The sequence below is a fragment of the Larimichthys crocea genome, chromosome XIII (genome assembly GCF_000972845.2).
Source record: "Larimichthys crocea isolate SSNF chromosome XIII, L_crocea_2.0, whole genome shotgun sequence".
In the NCBI taxonomy this organism is placed as follows: Eukaryota; Metazoa; Chordata; class Actinopteri; family Sciaenidae; genus Larimichthys; species Larimichthys crocea.
The window spans coordinates 47639531-47659501 of NC_040023.1; the positions used below are offsets into that span (position 1 = coordinate 47639531).

Below are 19971 nucleotides of genomic sequence, written 5' to 3' on the forward strand. Positions count from 1 at the left end.
AAGAGAGCCAAAAAGCCAAAATCTTCCTGTCCCCGAGGCAACCTGTAGACATGAAGTTTATGAAATGAAACCCTTTGGACCAAAGTGTGAGAGCAGGTCTCACTCTGCTCTCGCCTCAGACCTCTGCAGACCTGCAGTAACAGTAGCAGAGCTCAGAGTTTGGAAGCCAGGCAGCCTCCGACCGCAGGCTCCATGGCGGTAGCTGCTAATTAGAGCGCTGCTCAGTGATTGGGGACTGGGGTTTTGGAGCTCTGCAGCAGGGAAGCGCCTCAGATGCCTGCCAAGCAGACCGGCGAGGCTTTCCAATCCTAATAATATTGTACATGCACAAACACACATGAAGGCAAACATGCCTGCGCATACTTTATGTGTGTTCACCCTGAAAGAATGCATACAGTCCTGTCTGTAGGTTAGTCATAACAGTGAGGCAAAGAGGACCAACATCCACTGATGACTTAACAACTTTATCCTCCGCATGAAAATATGATCTACCCAAAGCAGAGTTTTAATATTGGATTCATCCCTAAAGAAAACAGTAATAACAGACCAGCACTCCCCTGCCAAGTTAAAAGGCTTTAGAACATTTGCATAAAAGACTTAATATTTGTTTTCAATCCTCAGAGATGTGTCAGCAGCTCTTTCTTTTTGACGCAGAGGCACAGCACAACACGGAAAAATCATAAATCCTGCCTCCCTCCACCATTTTTACTCTGGTTTCTCACCACAAGACTGGCAGCCACGGCCCACAGACTCCGAGCCGAAACGAGCCTCATGATTTCTTTATTTTTTTCGTTACTGCGACACATTTATCATCCCTCTTTCACATATATTTATCAGCGGTTACAGCATTCTGGCAATTAGTGTTTTACAGTCAGCACAGGAAATTGAATTACACGCTCAGTTTGCACAGCATTATTTAGCTAGGCATTACTCTGGTCTGTGAAGAACATGGTGTTGGCCATCTCTAACTCGCATTAACTCTGTATGTGAGAAAGAGTTATGGAGGGAGTTTTTGGCCTGATTCACTGTGGGGTGTAAGGAATATCCACGTTCAGGCCGACTGTTCATCAATATCCCAACACTGGTCACATCACCATGACATTTGGCATGAATATTAATCTCCAGAGAATGATTTGAATATTTTTGGTGAACCCCTTTAGCTTAAGCATAGCACAGCGGTCAGGTCAAACATTTTTTGTCCCTGACAGGGTACACTAATGTTTTAATTTTAGTCACGTATAGCTTAAACAGCTAGTTGATTTAACAATGTGAGTATTTGCGAGTATTTATCCATTTTATATCAGGGTTAAAGGTACCCTGTAGAGGTTTTATCCACTGGTCTCACAATGGAGCAATGGTTTTACGAATGGGTTGTGAACAAAGGAGCGCACAGATGACCAGATTCACATCCTACTTCTTCTGCTCTCAAGCTTTTGCACTGTGCAGCAACTGGTGACAGTAACACGTCAAGGAGCGCCGCAATGCACCATTAAAGGAAATGACGAAGAAGACCGCCAGTGAGCGAACATGACAACGATACATGATTTGAAATAATTAAAATATTAGCTTTGCAAATGTTTCGTGAGGAAGGAAATGCACTCAACACATTTGTTAGACCTGCACAGGGCAACTTTTATTGAAAATCTTAAAGCTTGTCTGTTGCTCACACAAGAAAATTATGATACACATTTTTCTAAATTTTGGTCCTCCTAATGATGCTTCTGAATTTTTTTTCTACGGTTAAAGGATTCGTCCAAGTTGATGCTCTGAAGCCGTTACATGTACTAATTTTGAATCCCCTTGTGATATTGGGCTATTTAGTTTCAAATTAACACGGTAATCACAAAACAATCTGCTGATTAAGAAGAGAAGATAATTAATCTGTCATGAAAATATATAATAAAAATAGTTTCTGCCCTATAGATGTATATATTCATCTCAGGACTCTCCCACAACACCTCGAAGGCGTTAAATAAATGTTAAAAATACTCTTCGCCATGTTATAAAGACTGCATAATTGGTATTATATGAACAGGATAATAAGCTCTACTTATTATTATTTCCCTTGTTCCTCAACTTTCTCTTTTCAACTACTCTTCACCGCATTTCCTCAAAAAAATCCACAGGACGCTTCCTCATATTCTTGCTCTCCTCTCCCCTCAGTTCAGCGCAGGTGGTCAGTCTCCACCGGGTGCCAGTCTGCTACCTAATGCTGAGTTGATTAGGCTTGCTGAATAGCTCGTTTGGCCGTTACAAAAACCAAGAAGTCAGAGTAAATCGTCAAGAGGGCAGTTGATGGTAATGACCGAGCCATCAATGATTGAGTCCATTCATGGCTGAAGTGGCTGGAGAGAGGGTTTTGCAGTCACTCCCTTTAGTCAGCCAGTCACTTTCGCCCGGCACACGGGGCACAGTGTGCATTGCTCTCATTACCGTCCATTGTTCGGCCCCTTTCAAACGGTTGTAAGAAAGTGGGAGAGAGAGGAAAGGGAGAAAAAAGGTAGAGATTAAATAATGGCCTCGTTGGTGGTATGGATTGGTTGATGGTGAATTGATAGGAACTGGCCCCTACTTGTGTATAGTGTTCGTATGCAGCAGACTGGCTGCAAGATGGTCAAGATCCAAGATGACGTGTTTTAAAAAAAGGGGGGAACAAAGAACGCTAAAACCACTCTATCAGATGCAGTTACGATGATATGCAAGATTTCATTTGCTCGCTGATGGCTGCCTTCGACAAATCATTTCATTTGTTTGGGGCAGATTTTAAAATTTGTGCTATTTAGAATCAAACATATACAACTGTTTAAAAAAAAAAGTGTCACACAACTAAACAGCTCTCTGCTTTCTTTCTCCGCAGGCATGCCAGCGGCCTCTCTGGTGACCCCGGCTGACGTGATCAAGACCAGGCTACAGGTGGCGGCACGTGCCGGTCAGACCACCTACAGCGGCCTGGTAGACTGTTTCTGGAAGATTCTCAGAGAAGAGGGACCCCGGGCTTTCTGGAAAGGAGCTGGAGGTAATGTTCACTAAGGCCAGCATCTGATCGTGTTGCCCTGTCTTTGTACCCTGTCTGGTGGATGTTGTTGGGTCGTATGGAGCCTGAGCAGAGACTGTAGAAACCGAAAAGGCCTGTAAGAAGTACCTCTGCATGTTTTCTGTATATCTCTAAAAAATGTTTGGCATGACATGAAAACAAAAGTATATAGTATTCATGTTGTATCACCATCAATATTGTTTGATAGAAATATAGAGGAACAGAAGAGCCTTTGACTTTATATCCCTCTCACTTCTGACATTGAACCTTGTTGCGTAGATTAATGTGTATATTAGAGCTGTTATGATATCAGATTTTCACTGTACTGTACTAGTGGCACAAAGAATGCACGATATTGATGTTATCACAATTTCTATAGAAAATCAAACCGTACAAAAGAACACGCTGACTGTGAACCACAAAGCAAGAACGGAAACAGATGGAAATGATTAAAGAGTCGTTGGATTATTTACACGATTATCATCATGTTTTATTGACGTATCATTTCATTTTTTGAATATCATGGTTATTGTCAATATCAGTATATCATATAAACGTAATAAACACATTTGTTCTCCTTCCTCCAGCTCGTGTCTTCAGATCCTCGCCTCAGTTTGGAGTGACCCTGGTGACCTACGAGCTCCTGCAGCGCTGGTTGTACGTCGACTTTGGAGGACAGTGAGTCTCACTCGGTCGTACTAACATTCCAACAAACTGAGTTTCAGAACACAGAATACTTCGACAAGACAGAATACTACAGCTAGTTCATCTCGTTATCAAAGACGTCTCCTTCCAGAACAATAGTGTTAATTTCAACGAACGAGTTGAAAGCTGCTCCTGGTGTGTGTCCTCGCTCCTCTGCATGAGAGAAAGAAATGCCACAAGACCAAAAATAATTTCTGTGCACATTAGCTGACAGACTGAAGCCCTCACTCAAAGCTCTTGATGTGACAATTTTCTCCAAACTCAAGAGTTTTACCACCGCACAGTGATCAGGCCAGGCAGCACCCATTTGACTTGTACGTGTACTTTCATGTGTACTTGCACATTTCACTTCAGAGATTGGAACAGGCTCATTTCCCTTCTCAAAATAGTTCCCTCTCAGGAATAATTCACTCCTTTTTTCTGGTTAAAAAAAAAAAAAAAAGTCCAGCAGGGAAAGAGAGATGGTGAACCTCTTGAAAAACGGCTCCGAAAAATGGAGCTGTTTTTAATGGACAGCTGTGTTGCACATGCATGTATTCGCTGGATGGCTCATGACTTTTACATGTAGCTGCCTCTCTCTTAAAAAAAATCAACAGCAGATCCCATGAAGATGTATCGTGGCTTTTGAGTGAGTTCATCTGTGCTCCTTTGCTGTCCCTGTTGGCAAAGCTCGGCGTGAAATCAGCGTGGGATTTGATTTAGTTCTGCTCTAAGATCTAACATCCCACTTAGATTTTATTATTAAGATGTTTATTTCTGTGGTGAACAGCAGTGAACAAATAATATTAATGAAAGATAATAATAAAACTCTGTGTGCGAGCTCCCTTTCTCCACTTTTTCGGTTAAAACATCTTGCACTGTGTTTATGTTGTTTAACACTCTTACTCCACCACTCCTCACCTTTCTCTCTCTCCCCCCTTCTTTATGCCTCTGGCTTCCTCCCTCCTCTTTCTTTCCCCCTTCTCTCTCTCCCTCTCTCTCTCTCTCTCTCCACACACCACAGAAAGCCAGCTGGCTCAGAGCCCACCCCCAAGTCTCGGATCAGCCTGCCGGCGCCCAACCCCGACCACATTGGAGGCTTCAGGTTGGCCGTGGCCACGTTCGCTGGCATTGAGAGCAAGTTTGGACTCCATCTCCCACGCTACACGGTGGCGGCAGCCGCCTCCAGCGCGAGCAGCCCCTGAACCTCCTCCACGGGTGGGGGAGTAAGTGAAAGAGAAGGGTTGAATGTTTTCCATCAAGTTTGTAGTGTTTTAAGTTATTTATTTATAATTTTTCTTCTTATAATCATATATATGGTAGTTCATATGCAACCATATGGATTAGTGAGCCAATTAGCATGAGTACTCAAGAACACTCTTTGTAGGACTCGTGCAGTATTTATTTGACTTTGATTGACATTGTATAGAGTTGTATTATATCGTGGTTTTGTTTTTCATACAGTTCAGCTGGTACAGTATATGCACACAGGCAGTAGGAGGGCTGGCAGGCGTTCAAACACACCTTAACTGCTTGCTTTTTTTGGAAAATACTGTCAAACTACATACAGTCAGCTTATTCCAGTGTCTTCCTTATGCTGCTTTCTAATAAAAAGCACACTCTTGATATTGATCATATAGCTGACAAAAAAAAAGATCACTCATACGTGTGGCACTTCTGTATATATGAGAAATCCAGAGACATATTTTCATATCTTTACAGCTATTTTGGTCCTGAGTTGCTCGTTCAGTAGTGTGCCGATTTGATCGAATGTATCCACAAGAATACGAGCAAAAAGTACTTGAATGTAAAGACACGGTGTAACACAGCGAGTGTACACAATGTTTACTGTTGTAAGATGTTTGGTTTCAGGTCTAAATGTAAGCAGATGTGTAAATATCTGAGAGACAGCTGGCACCGACTGCACGTCTGCAGCGTGTCACGACTGAGTATTTAAATTTGTACGTACAGAGAATGTAGGAGTTACATATGGTGTGTAATAATCGTGCCTTACTGTATGTATGGCTGTAACGTGTGTACTGATAGTAAAGAGAAACTTATATTAGTAAACCGAATGTGTGCTGGAGTTTTTTTAAAATTTTCATTCACGGAAAAAGCAAACACAACACGTTCATCAGCTACGCTTTAATAGTAAACATGGCGGGTTTAACAGCGAGCACTCTGCAGTACAATATACCTCTTGATAATTGCTCTGGTTCGTTAAAGACTATACAGTTGTTGCTCTCGTCAAGAACAATAGACAAAGTGCCGATACCACACTTGATTCAGTTTCTGACACTCTGAAACACTGACATAAAGCAGCCACGAAGCCCCACGTGTGAAAACGTCACCATAATAACGCCCATGTTTATGCATCTGGAATATTTCAGGAATGTGTCGCATGCAGGCATAATACAGAGAAAAGAAGCACAACATAAAAGTGAACATGACATTTTGTAAACAATACATAATCAGTCTATGGACCCTGCTTTATATTTTACGGTAGTGCAAAGCATCGTTACAGTACACATAACTTCATAAGGCTATAAGACTGCCACTTTGTATATACTGAAGGCTTATGAGTTGCAAGCAACACACCTTAAAGAAACAAATAAATAGGGGCGGACAAATCAGTAGAGGTTTACCCATTAACAGTTTGAACCAGACAGGAGCTGTACATGAAGGTGAACAAACGAAAAAAACAGACCCAAAAAAACAGAGTGCACATGCTACAGTGACACCAATAAAAGCACACCAGGTCTTTTGATTCTTCTTCTGCTTTGGTTTGGAGTCCTGCTCTATGAAGCCAGCTCCATAGGCCCCTCCTCCTCGCCGTCCGCACGGTTAGCACGGATCTCCATCAGGGTACGAGCGAAGCGTCCCCAGTCATCAGTGTGAGTCGCCGACAGCTGAGAGGAGACATCGGACAAACACGGGGTGGCATTAAGAGCTGGGTGGACACATCTACACAGTATGTAGGCACCAAGCTGACGTTTGTTTTGTTCTTTCTTGGTCACCAGAGTTATTACAACATATCTTGCGGAGGACATGAATGTGTGTACCAAAGTTGTCTGGTGACGTGAGATGAAAAGTCAGGGGGTCACTACCATCACCAGGGTTCATCCTCTGAGGATAATGAATACACAAAACTACAAAACGATCCATGAAATAGCTGCATAGATATTTCAGTCTGAATCAAAGTGGTCATTCTGAGAGTCATGACTAATACCTCATAGGAACTGCACTGACCATGAGGCCAATACAGGATGTCAAACTGTTCCTCTTTAAGTGTGTAGCTGCAGTCGTGCACTGTGGGAGTCGGAATGAGTGGGACAGAAGCCGCGGCCGCCACCCAAGCTGTCTGCAACCGCTTTGCATGGCCAGGCTGTAATTAAACAGGAACCAGGAGGAGGGAGGCAGCCATTTTGAACCCCCCACCCCACCCGCCCCCATCAAACCCCCCACAGAGCTGGGCTGGCCTCAGCATGGGGTCTCTGCCAGAACATCATGTATATGGTGCCTGAGTGACTTTGGCATTTTAGTGTCAAAGAAACACGGTTGGATTTTTTTGTATTGTCAGGCTTTTAAAAGCAGCGGGGCCAAAAAAACATTTTCATGTCACGGAGCAGCGTTAAGCCACTAACCTTGATCTGCTCAAGTTTTGTCTCATGGCAGCCATTCGAGGGACTTTTGTTTCATGAGTTGGACTTTCCATCCAGTGCAACACCAGCGGAGGACTAATCAAAACAGTCCTAATCCCTGCTGATAAATTACACAAAACTAATTTGTACCGAGTAAAATAAGACTGAAATATAAGTATTTGGTATGTTGTTTTCCTGGAAGCGTCTCAAAGGTCTCTGTTGGTCTTGTGGAACTCCTGGCATGTCTTTTTTTCTCATGCTGTTCCTAGTTTTAGCTGTGTGGGGGTAGTTTTTGAGTGAAGTAAATACCCCCATCACCACCACCACATACACCCACATACACACTCCTCTTTGGAGTCGTAAAAACCTTTCAACCCCGCTCACTTTTATTGATGACTCTTCGTTACCATCAACCCAGCGTGGAGTCAGCCCGAGTCTCTCCCTCTAAACTCACCGCACAACAAAAAGACGCTAAAATTAACCCGAGCGGCTAGGCTAACGCGGCCTCACATGGGGATCCTAACCAGAGCCCTGCTAACATGAGAGATCATACAGGCTCAGGCAGGGTGGTTGGCCGCTTTGTGGTGATGGCAAAGTCATGTGGAGGCCATTTTAACGAGGGGGACACGAAAGAGGGAAGGGGAAGAGGAAGGAAAAAAAAATGCAATACTGACAGTTGGGTAAACATACAGGGTTAAAAGACTTAAAATGGTCGGCTGTGGTGCATGTGGAGGTTTCACTGTAAAAAAAAAAAAAAAGCACTTAGTTGTGCTCTTATAGGACATGCCTTTCACCAAAGTCAGTGGACCAAATATACATGAAACACAACAAGAGGACCGTTTGTATATATTTGTAAAATCTGTAAAAGTTGCATCCATAATTTCACCACATGACAGTTTATTTTGGTAGACGCCGTCGAGAGGGAGGTATCACTGATGAGCTGTAACTGATGTTTCATTTCACGATGCCGGTAACTCATCTCCCAGGCACCAAAATCTCTCTATCTGCTTGTAGTACAACTTAATTGCAACGGTGCAATAAATTTTGGTCATTGTAGTTCAGTCATGCTTTCGGCACCTAGGGTGTAATTAAATCTTGATTGTCTGAAAACTAAACCCGCGAGAACCACCGGCTGCATGCATCACGGCGCTTAAAGTGAATCCAACAACAATGTACTCCACCCATTTTTTTTTCTTTTAACCAGAGCGGGCTGCCAAAATATTAACATTATATTAAAAACACCTCAGTACAACACTATTTAATATGTCACAGTTATTATTTTAGGACACACATCACTCTGAACAGAATGTTCTGCTTCACTTTAATGATGTGATCTACTGTGATCCGTACCTCTCCAGCATCATAGATCCAGACTCGGCCTTCTGAGTCGCCCACAGCCACTTCCTTCCCTCCTGATGACCAGCGGACCCTGTTGAGAGCCGAGGCGCCTTCAATGGTCACGCTGGCGGTCGGTACCTGGTAAACAAAGAATTAAAACAGACCATTTAGGGTTTAATCCAAACGTTTAATTGCTCAACTTACACGTATAGATCAGATTACATGAATGCAACTCAGGCGTGTATGTGTGAACTGTTTAATAAACAACACATTGAGACAAGGAACTGGCGAGACCTATCAAAACTCCAACAGAGGACCTACAGCACATTGTGTTAAAGAAGTTAAAATCCTATGTGGGCTCTAACGAGGCACATAAACCTTCATAAAACCCTCTAATATGTCCATAAAAACAACAACACCTCCAGCCTGCCGCCTGCAGGCCACTAGAACATTTTTTTTGTTACAGCTCGTTGTGTCTGAGTTCATTTGACATTTTATATTTTTCTCACCGATAAATATAACCCGCTGAATGTGAGCGAGTTTGTAAATTAGTTACAAATCAGTTCCGTCCAAAATAGCATGTCACCAGTTTCCCGGATATTAAATTAGTCCATTTCTAACCAAATCAGGCCTGATTCACACCCACGCCATGTCTTTTTAAGTCTTTATTTATTTTTATTTAATGACCCCAACTTCTGTTTAAGCTATTCTTCTTAATGTTTATTGGAAAATAGGAGCATTATGCAATTATAGTCTCATTCACAAAACAAGTCTACTACATTAAAAAGGCTTTATCCCAAAAAATGCTCACGAGGTTAGAAAACACATCACTGTCAAATTTACAAAGCCTCAAATGTGGACACACACACACACACACACACACACACACACACACACACACAAGGGTATTTACTGTATAATAACAGCATCCATGTTTGCTGTTGTGGGTGAGCTGATGCTTTTTTTTTTTTTTTTGGTAAACAGCCGTACTCATGTTGCACCTTTAAAAACCTAAAACCATCTGCAGTGTTTCCATAAACTGTTCCTGACATGTGGCAGGCGAGTCTGACACATGTCACCAGTGGAGACAGAGGCCTTGGCATCATGTCGCCTCACACACCGAGCTTCTGCGTATTTAAAGCAGCACTAACCACAGACTGACTGCCATTAGCCTACTAGCTTCCACCGCTCCGCCCGAGTGGATCTGAACTGAGCGCTTTAAATTGGCTGTATATGTCTGTGTGTGTGTGTGTGCATGTGTGTGTGTGTGTGTGTGCATGTGTGTGTGTGTGTGCATGTATGTGTGTGTAAGCTGGAAATGAGAACCAGGCGCGCCGCACTGCTCCGTTAGTGTCGTTATGACTGTGTGTTTTTAATATGATGGCAACAATGGAAGTCTGTTTCTATTAGACTGACTGTGCATGTGTTTGGTACATCCGTTTGTGTGTGTGTGTGTGTGTGTGTGTGTCTGAGCAAATGTTTCTCATAAAGCACATTGTTAGCCGAGTTAGGCCTTCGATAATGAACTCTTCCTCTGTCGGTGAAAAGGCTGCTGTTGGGGGGGGAACCATGGGAAACTTGTCATCTGTGCTGCAGAGGGAGGACGCCGGTGACGGGCGATCAGTGAGTGCTGGAGGTTTAAAAGACGAGACGTGAGAACTGAGATGTGACATAAAATCCTTGGAGATGAGTTGTCAATTTTATATGTAAATAAAAAAAAATAGGCTGCGAGGAAATGAGAAGAAGAAGAAGAAGAACGAGAGGGAGCGTTATGAGAGAGCATCTGTAGAGATGCAGACTTGTATTAAGGTTGAAGGCACTGTGGGTGTTGTCTCCATGGAAACCAAGAGAGGAGGAGAATGGAGAATCCTTTTATCCCTACTTTTACCTGAGTGATCAAAGGTTTGGCATCCACTATCAGGGCTGTAAAAAAAATATAGTTTGCAGACTCATGGCTGAACATATCTTTTACCCAGAATGCAACTTTTCCTTCCTCAAACGTGCATTGTGTCAGATTACAGAATATGGCAAAAATGGAATATATAAAAATGCGTAACTATGTTTTCATTAGTGTGTAATCACCTGTGTTGCAATGTTTGTACAGAAGGCCAGAGCAGACTAACTAAAAGCAGTATCTTGCAGTCGCTGTAGTTTCTTGGAGCAGAGGGTGAGGCGACATGGTTGCAATCAGTAACTACACCACGAGGTGCCAATGAATCCTACATACTGGTCCTTTAAAAGAAGAGTTCAGAGATAGAGACGAATGAATTTGAAGCTACAGTGTGGAGAGGCTTAGCTTAGCTTAGCTTAGCATAAAGACTGGAGACAGTGTAAGCAGATACCCTGTCTCTGTCTGAAGTTAGCACAAGTTCATTAGTTATTGCCAAGCAGCAACCTCCGGTGCTGGGAAATGAAGCCAATGTGGAAGTGCTATCAGTTTCTTTGATCAATAAGAAATTCACACGTGACCATAAAATAAATTACAAACCATTTCAGTTACTCAACTTAATTGTTGTATTTCATGTTATATTTAATATTATATCTTCTATATTTCTTTACTGACCTCACATGCTCTCTTCTGAATATAGATCTTGCCCCACAGTACTGAGTAACTCAAGCCCTGGCCTGAACTTTCTCCTTTTATTATTTTCATCTCCAGCATAAGACTGCGGACTGAGGGCTGGGGCTCTCTCCGCTCGTGGTCTCACATGCACATCTGTGTGCTTCACTGATGCGACACATGGTGGGAGGCAGATGAGAAAAGGCGGTGGGGTCCTGAGGTTGCCTGAACGTTGGACAGAAGTTGCAGGAATGTTAGCGGGACGTCTGGGTGGGAGCCGGGATGAGGAGATGTCACTAAAGTCTGATTTAAAGCGAGGGCTGTGGGAAACGCCCACGGGGGAATCTTGAATTCATGTGTGTGAGTGTGTGTGTGTGTGTGTGTGTGTGTGTGTATGTGTGTGTAGGGAGGGATGTGGAGGGATTGGCGATGGCGGTGGGGAAGGGGGCGGGGGTTGATGGGAGGGGAAAAAGCTTGGGTGTTTGGTTGTGTGGTTCGGGCTGAGGCCCAGCAACAGGCCCTGAGGACACCAAACACACACACGCACATCAACACACAAAGAGATGACACAGAAAACACGCCCGTAGTGACCTATATTCTCTCACACGCACTGTATACACACACCTCAGTGTCGTTGTTGAGGTTCCACAGGTCTAAGCGGCCCATGCCATCCACGGCGGCGAAGATCGCGGGGTGCACGGGCGACCACATGACGTCATACACATAGTCGGCATTGTCCTCAAACGAGTACAGAGGCTTGTTGTGCTGGAAGAGAGGAAAAGAGGATATCTATGTAAGAGTGCGCGACTGGGATGGTGTGAAAAAGCGCAGCGGAGAGACAGTTATGGATTACAGTAGATGGCACACTAGAGATAGAAAGAAAAGAAAGACAAGAGAGCGAGAAGGAGCGGAGAGAGGGAGTGAGCGGGCTTCAGACAGAGTGGCGCTGCCTCAGCCTTGGGGCCTGTCTGGGTGCAGAGTCTAATTAAAAAGCCTCGCACATTCACACAGCACCATAAAACCGCTGGGAGAGATGAAAGGGAGGGCCCCTCCACAAGGTGTACTGTAACCTCAACACAACAGCTGTCTGAGGGAGAGAGAGATGGGAAGAGGTGGAAATGGGAGGAAGAAGGGGAGGGGTGGACGAAGGACGGAGAGGAAGGGGAGATGGAAATAGGATGAGTGTGTGTGTGTGTACATTTATATTTAAAATAGAAACGTATAAACCTGTCAGTGCTCTCTGGTGGACTATTTAATGGTGACACTGTGTCTACATTGTGTGGAACCTTTCTTTATGTCAGAAGATATACACCAACATCCATATATCTGTGATAAGCTAGAATCAAACGATAATATTTGAATATGTGCTTGCGCTGTTTTTCTGTAGTTCTACTTTAAATAAAAGAGCAGTACGATAAAATATTTTAAAGTAAAGTTAAAATATTTAACGACTGAGAGGTTAGGGAACACATGTAGTCAGAAATCATGTGCTCATGCTGGTAGAATTTTTTTTTTTGCACGCAAGAGCTCCTTAATTGTGAATGTGGTGTGTTCTTTTTTTTCTTGGTGATGGTTGAACTGCGCTGACTTGGCTGAAGGCTACTGCTTCGGCTGCAATTAAAGACAGAGGATGAATTAAATGAGTGTGGGAATATGGCTTCATACGGGTGTCCGTGTGTGTGTGTCCGTGTGTGTGTGCGTGTGTGTGTGTCCGTCTCTCGGACCGGCTGTTAGGATTCCAGAGGCTTACAAACTGCATTCCTGACAGGTAGAGTGGGAGGGGTGAAGGAGAGGAGACAGGTTGGCTGGACGAGCAAATGAAAGAATGTAGTCCCTCTTTCTCCTCCTCCTCCTCCTCCTCCTCCTCCTGCTCTCATTCTTTCTATCTTTCTTCGCCACCTTTACTCTCTCTCACTCCACAGTTGTTCTGAAAGGTTGTGACACCAGCTACACACACACACGCACACACAAATTTAAACACACAAACACAAACAAACAGAGCCGAGACAATTTCAAGCCTCGATTGAACCTGTTTTCCAGCCGGCGGGGTGACAGCAGAGGTCATTTTACTCCATCTCACAGTTGAGCGTTCGATCAGCTGAGAGAGTTCTGTTTATGTTCTCTCTCGCTCTTATCCTCTTCTTGTTTTAGTTGCTTTGTAACTTCATCTGCCTTGCTTGAATTTAAAGCTATCTTTTTCGAAGCTCTCGCTGTACTTGGCCATACGCTTCGAGTTTACACATCACATTAGAGATGAGATGGATAAAGTCCTCCTTGTGTCTACAGACAATTTAAAATGTAAACTACTATTTTACTGCAGTCTGTCCATAATCTACCTGTCTTAAGTAAGGTGATTTGGAGCAACAAGCCTTAAAACTAATCTTTAAATGAAGCTTAATCCTGGTGGCGCCGCATGTGAAACAACTGCTTGTCATTATCGTTCCTGCGCCGAGAAGCTGTGGAGCTTCTTGCACGTTTCAACTGGAACAGCATCACTGATACTGATAGTTATCATCAGGGTGAGATGCCACTTCACTGACATGAAAAAGTTCACAAAACGAATGAATGCATGGACGCTTTTCAGTGCGACTTTTCAGTGCGACAATCACTCTCATTTTTGCGTGTGCTATCTCAAAAGTCCAGACTGTCATGCAGTCTTAAAGAAAACCTCTCGTGACTTGGACTTTCAGAGGGATCCAAATCATCTTGTCTCTGCATCAGTCGTGTAATTTCACTGGTTCCATCGTGGCTGCATCTGCATCACAAACTGGCTTGATAGATTCACACCAGATTTAATAACCGCAACTCAGATGTTGTCCACAAATTAGAAAATATTTAGCGCTAGAAACTGAAAAAAAAAACACGACAAAATCCTTCACTGAAGATCAAGATCTTAATTTTCAGAACACAGACACTCAGTATCAATCACCTGAACTGACAGAGATGTAGGCCTTTAATTAACTTCTTAAAAGAGCAAAAGTGGAATGATTATGCTTCATCCAATCACTTAGTAGATGCTGGTTTTGGGGTCAAGAGAGCAAGAACGGTTCAAGTTATGCACAATCATGAACCCACTCCCAGCTGTCGCGACGTCTTCGCACTCTGGCCGACTCTAAATGTTTTCACTAACCACAATATTTGCACCGCTGAGTGTGAAAACATCAGCAGACTTCTGTGCGACGGCCTTTTTGAACTGCGAGGGCAAACGTGTGTTTGTGTGTGTGTGTGTGAATGCAAAGAGAATTCACTGCAAATATATGTGTGTGTGCGTGTTTTACAACAGTTGGGTTGAAGGCAAACCTCGAGGGGATTTTAGGTAAGCAAAGGCAGCTTGCTTAAGGTGCACGTGAGGCATGTGTGGTGTGTCTATATTTGCACACACACACACACACACACACACACACACAGGTATTCTGCCTGCCCACACACAAATATGGGTTATGTGGGATAAGAGACAGACGCGCATTCCTGCGGTGCCCCTCAAAGGAAAGGGAATTCCCAAATCCTGAAAAATAACACACTCTTCTGATGAAAATCCGCAGAAATGTTTTAATATGTGTCACGGGACCCTTCGAATAAGACTTATGGACTGGCTGCATGCAAACATGAGCAAAAATTCATCAGAGTGCTTTACTGCCTGTCACAGCCAAGTATGAGAGCCGTAACTGGATCTCGCATAAAGCTGAAGGTATTATGCAATATGCATTATGTATTTTCCTCATATTGAATAGGTCTCTTTGATTTCTGGCTGCGCTTGCTGTGTGACGCCCTGCTCATGTTGATCTCTCTGTCCTCCAGCGTTAGCATCACCTCCGCCATTAAACATGAAATTGGTCTGTCTTCTCCTCTCACTCTCCTCCTGCTGACTCCTCTCCCCGGTTTTCTTCCCTTCCTTTTCTCCTGCGTGCAGTCTGCATCACCTGCACCGGCTATTTCTCGCCACACTCTCCTGTGTCTCACCGCCAACCCCCGCAATCGTGTCTCTGAATGTATTAGGTAACTTCTCCTTTCTCCAGCACTCTGACGGTGACAGTTTTGCTTTTTGCCGCCGCTACAATTGGAATTCGCCACGTCGCTTTGAAAAGAGAACAAATGCGGCGAGTGGACAAGGGTCACTCGGAAAAACTGTTGACAGCAGGAGTGCTTCAGAGTGTGTTTGAGGTAGACTGAATGCACCTCAGTGAGTCTAACTCACAATGCTTAAGATCTGATGAAGACCAACGGATATCAGAAAGTGATCAGATTCAACTATGACAGGGAGAAAACACTGAATTTCTCAAAAATTAAATTTTTTTGAGCTTTGAATTATTTGTGGCAGTTGAAGAATGACAGGAAAGTGGGGACCAGGAGAGAAAAGGGGGGGTGACATGCAGCAAAGGGCCACAGGTTGGAATCGAACCCTGGGTCGCTGCATCGAGGACTCAGCCTCTGTGCATGGTGTGCTACAAGGTGCTACATGAGTGCATTTTTTTAAATCATACAAATAGATTTTAGTAAATGAAATATCAGTCATCAGTGTCAGTGATTATTCTTAGTCTTGAATCACAGGTAAACCGTTCTCTGGTGTTGTCCTGCTGTACTTCTGTGGGCAACCTGAGCAATCAGTGCGGCTTGTCAAAGACCCGAACTGTGTCGCTCTACTATTGAATACTTACATCCACGCACCCTGTAACAGAGCTTACCTGACTTATTACGACACACACACACAGGCAGACACACAAGTAGTAAGAGAAAGACTGATTTTCCAAGAAGTTGCTCCCCTACAGGACACAGCTTTCCTCCTCACTAACTAGTTCATTCTCTCTCCCACACACACACACATTTTCTCAGTCCACAATCAACCCCCCACACACCCTCTCTCTCTCACACACACACACACCATACCTTGGTGCTCCAGAGTTTAACGGTCCAGTCAAAGGAGGATGTGATAAAGAGGTGGGAAAAGTCGACGGTGCCCACTGCGCTGTGGCAGCTGATGCCCGTCACGGGCCCCTGGTGGCCCTCGAACATCTCACAGATTCCAGCCTTACTGAGGAGGGAAGACACAGGAGGTTCAGCTCTGCTGTGTTTCAGCGGTCTTTCGACTCGTTTAAATGTAAAGCAGTGAAGTGGTTCGTGCTTTACTGAGGAAGCTTGTGCTTGAATTAAATCTGTAGCACAGTCAGGGAGCTTTGATTAAAAGTGAAATAATTAACTCCGTAAATTGAGAGAAAATAATCCATCCAGCATCCAAATAATCGCTTTTAGAAAACAATTCTAATTCTACTTGTTTCATTATCCAAGGCAACAAGGCAAAAACACTCAAATGTACCGCATTTAGAAAAACAAATGTGAACTGATGATGGAGCGTGTGTGTGTGTGTGTGTGTGTGTGCGCCTGTCCACAAACCTGCCATGTCTGGATGCAGTGTACACAGTGCCCTCCTCACTCCCAACCACATAGTTGTTAACGTCTCCCGTGGGAAAAGCCATACCTGTCACTGCTACAGGTTTGGATTTATTGTACACCAGTTCCATGGTCTCCTACATACACACACACACACACACACACACACAGAGCAAAACATTAATGTGAGCCTATACACAGTGATAAATACATGTTGAATCCCAAATGTATGAACACTAAAACTCTCTATCTGGTCCAACATTGAGTCATAAAATATTCTTCATCTTTAAAGACTCGACGCTTGACTCACTGAGTCTTTCTCTGAGCTGTCAGCAGCTCGTGTGGACAGTGTGTTAAGTGTGCCGTGTACCTGCGGCTGGGAGAGCATGTCCAGACTCCAGGAGCACATCCTGCCGTCTGTAGACACAGTAATCAGGTTGTTGGCATTCTGGGTGCCAACCACGTTCACGCAGTACACTGGGTGCTACACACACACACACACACACACACACACACACACACAGAGAGATAAAGACACACAGACAGGCAAAATGGATGAGACGGGTGGAGATACACGCATGCACAATACTTTATAACTTTCCTCAACTGTAGTATGCTTCAAAATCACTACACATGTGGCATGCTGTATATTAAATATTTTACTTATAGTGTCCTGTCAGTAACACATTCATATTTGAATGATTTGACACGCTAATATTGGTAATATTAGATTTTAGTCATGGCCCTGAAATGATAATGTCATTTGACATCATTAGACCGACGGATGCAGCAGACAGCTCACATGCCAGTGTGTAGCCGCTCCTTATGTTTCGTTTCCTTACATGCTGCGCAAATCCACAGCAGTGTGTGAAAGCATTATGTCATTACTGGGCAGTAATTGATTTGTGTACCGCGCTGCACAAAGGATCCATTCAGCAATCAGCACCATGCTTAGCTGGCTGGACTTGCTGACTGGAGAGAGCGAGAGCCACTGCCTTATTATTGGGGTTTAAACTTACAGCACGGATGGCAGTGTGTGCGTGTGTGTGCGCGTGTGTGTGTCTGTAGCTGTGATTATAAGCGGCCCCGGGTCTTAAGATATTACTAGTGTATATTGAGTAATTCGTCGAGGGTCAGTGAGTTCACTGGAGAGTCTGAGCTGTCCTTTCAGTCATGACTAGAGTGCGTGTGTGTTTCTATTGTGGAAAAAATAATCAGTCTCAAAGTTGCAGGGTCATGCCAGGATCATGTGAAAATATAATGCTGTGTGTACATCAGCGTGTTTATATGACATTATAAACTCTCTCCTGAACTCCTCCCGAATTATTTTATTTCATTTTAACTAACAATTGTTTTCATTATTGATTAAACATTTGAATTGTCTTTTTCTATAAATCAATTTCATTGTTCAGACTATAAAAGGTCAGAAAGCTGTGAAAAATGTCCATCATGATTTCTCAGAGCCTCTTGTGATGCCTTAAGATCATCTTATCAATAATTCAAAATAATATGGATAGGATATATTTCCTGTTTTATGAGTTAGAGCTTGCTTGATAAATGATTCAATAAAAACAAAAAAATATAAAAATGTTATTGATTTGGCATATCTTCAGTAGTAAAACCAACACAGCTTATAAAAAAATTATTGTGACAGTGTTGTGTGTATGTTTTCTAAATGTGTCAAAACTAAAAAGATCAGCTGCGTGCTGACTGTTTTGTTTTGTTGCACTGGACTTAGCCTGCATGTCAGCCTTACAGTGTGCGCAGCAGCAGACAGAGGAGTCCTCTGGACGGGGGTCCGACGGTGACTGCGGTTGTCCCACAGGACAATCTGTCCAGAGTAAGTCCCCCCAACCACCAGGTTGGGATGAAACCTGGCAAAGCCCACAGATACTACAGGAGACTGAGGGGAGAGAAAGACGGAGAAGGGGAGAGGATGAGACAGCAGAATCCCAATGCATATTTATGGGAAAAGACACACTATCGTGAACTGACATGAACGTGGTGAGAATCGAAATGGTCTGGTCGGATGAAATGTGGAGATAAAACAGCAGACAGTGAGAAAAGGGCAAAAACAAAGAACGATATGAAGCGAAAACGGTAACGCTAGACAGAGCGTGAGTGAGAACGAGTGATCAAGGCAGCGTGATGGGTGGCAGACGTGGGGAGATAGACGGAGAGGGATGATGATGAGCTTGGCTATGATGAGGGTCTGCTGAAGAGAGGAGAGAGGGGCCGGGGCGGAGACCAGACAAAGAGGCGAATTGTAGTCCTCTTTCCCCCAGCCGTTTCACATTACAGCATCAAAACCCCAGCAGCCACTGGAGCGCTCACTGTAGCCTCCATCATGACAAGCGCACCCTTGAACTCCCTCCCTGCCCAATGCCGTGTTTATTGAGTTTTGGTTCCTCTTCAGTGCTTGTCCCATATGGGCTTTTTGCGTGCAGCAGCTAGCCTCTCCTGACCCAGAGCCAATGAAGCATCTGTGCTGCGAAGTTATGAGAAAATGTTTCAGCATCGTAGTGCTACAGGAGGGTAAGTGGTGTTACGCATTGACAAATTCATCCCTCCATCCATCCATCTAGTAAAGCAGCATGATCTTGTTGAGAGAAACCATAATTTACAGGCAAGACGGAGCCAAGAAAGCGTTAAACAAGAAGCTCACAGCACAATTAAAAACAGTCAAACTAGAAAAACATGCGGGGTGCATTTCGCAAAAAAGCATTGTTGCCTAATGCGCTCGTAGATTTTGTTGGAAGAAGCGTTGTTGACAGTTTTAGTGTTCCTGAAAACAGTACGTCAGATGTTTTGTTTTTGGAACAACAGCTCTGCGACGAAGCTCGTCATTAATAATCAGAATCCTCCTAACTGAATCGCTGTATTAACACGACAATGATTGTAAGATTTATGAGAATACATTTACAGTATATGCATTACAAATGTTGTAAATGCTTGCTGGCATGAAGCCTGATGATACCGCTGCTTTGTATTGGTGTTTTAATGGACATTAACACTACAATAAATATGATTTTAAGGAAATTCAAAATGAATTCATGACTATTAAAACAGTCCATCTATAAAACAATTATGACTTACATGAATCCCCCCATAGGAATGACCTCTTTAAAAACACCTTGTTCAATTTATACAGAATATTGGTGAACAATTATGGCATATAAATAAACTGCTGAGAACTGAGACACAAAGCACTGCTGGCAGTCATGGCCAGCAGCCATTAGAGAGTGAATCTATCAATGGGAGTCTGTGTTTAGGAAAAAACACCCCATGATGCCAATAAAGCTAAATAGACAAACTCTAACAGCCTTTTA

General features: G+C 43.5%; 2 protein-coding genes across 21 annotated transcripts in view; one reads left to right on the plus strand and one right to left on the minus strand.

Annotated features, from left to right (window-relative positions):
• The window catches only part of slc25a13 (solute carrier family 25 member 13), a 47412-nt gene extending 41656 nt beyond the window's left edge, over positions 1–5756 (plus strand). Inside the window, exons 16-18 of the mRNA XM_019275391.2 lie at positions 2858–3016; positions 3622–3712; positions 4743–5756. Coding sequence (XP_019130936.1) covers positions 2858–3016; positions 3622–3712; positions 4743–4923 — 431 coding nt within the window. The 3' untranslated portion in view covers positions 4924–5756. The remainder of the gene's footprint in view (positions 1–2857; positions 3017–3621; positions 3713–4742) is intronic.
• A 92-nt stretch (positions 5757–5848) lies between these two features.
• dync1i1a (dynein cytoplasmic 1 intermediate chain 1a) overlaps positions 5849–19971 on the minus strand; it is a 49816-nt gene continuing 35693 nt past the window's right edge. For all 20 annotated transcript variants that reach the window (XM_019262678.2, XM_019262671.2, XM_019262665.2 and 17 more), the window contains 7 exons: positions 18399–18545; positions 17013–17126; positions 16646–16779; positions 16142–16286; positions 11882–12022; positions 8710–8835; positions 5849–6627 (listed from right to left, as the gene is read on the minus strand). In XM_019262678.2, coding sequence (XP_019118223.1) covers positions 6517–6627; positions 8710–8835; positions 11882–12022; positions 16142–16286; positions 16646–16779; positions 17013–17126; positions 18399–18545 — 918 coding nt within the window. In that variant the 3' untranslated portion in view covers positions 5849–6516. The remainder of the gene's footprint in view (positions 6628–8709; positions 8836–11881; positions 12023–16141; positions 16287–16645; positions 16780–17012; positions 17127–18398; positions 18546–19971) is intronic.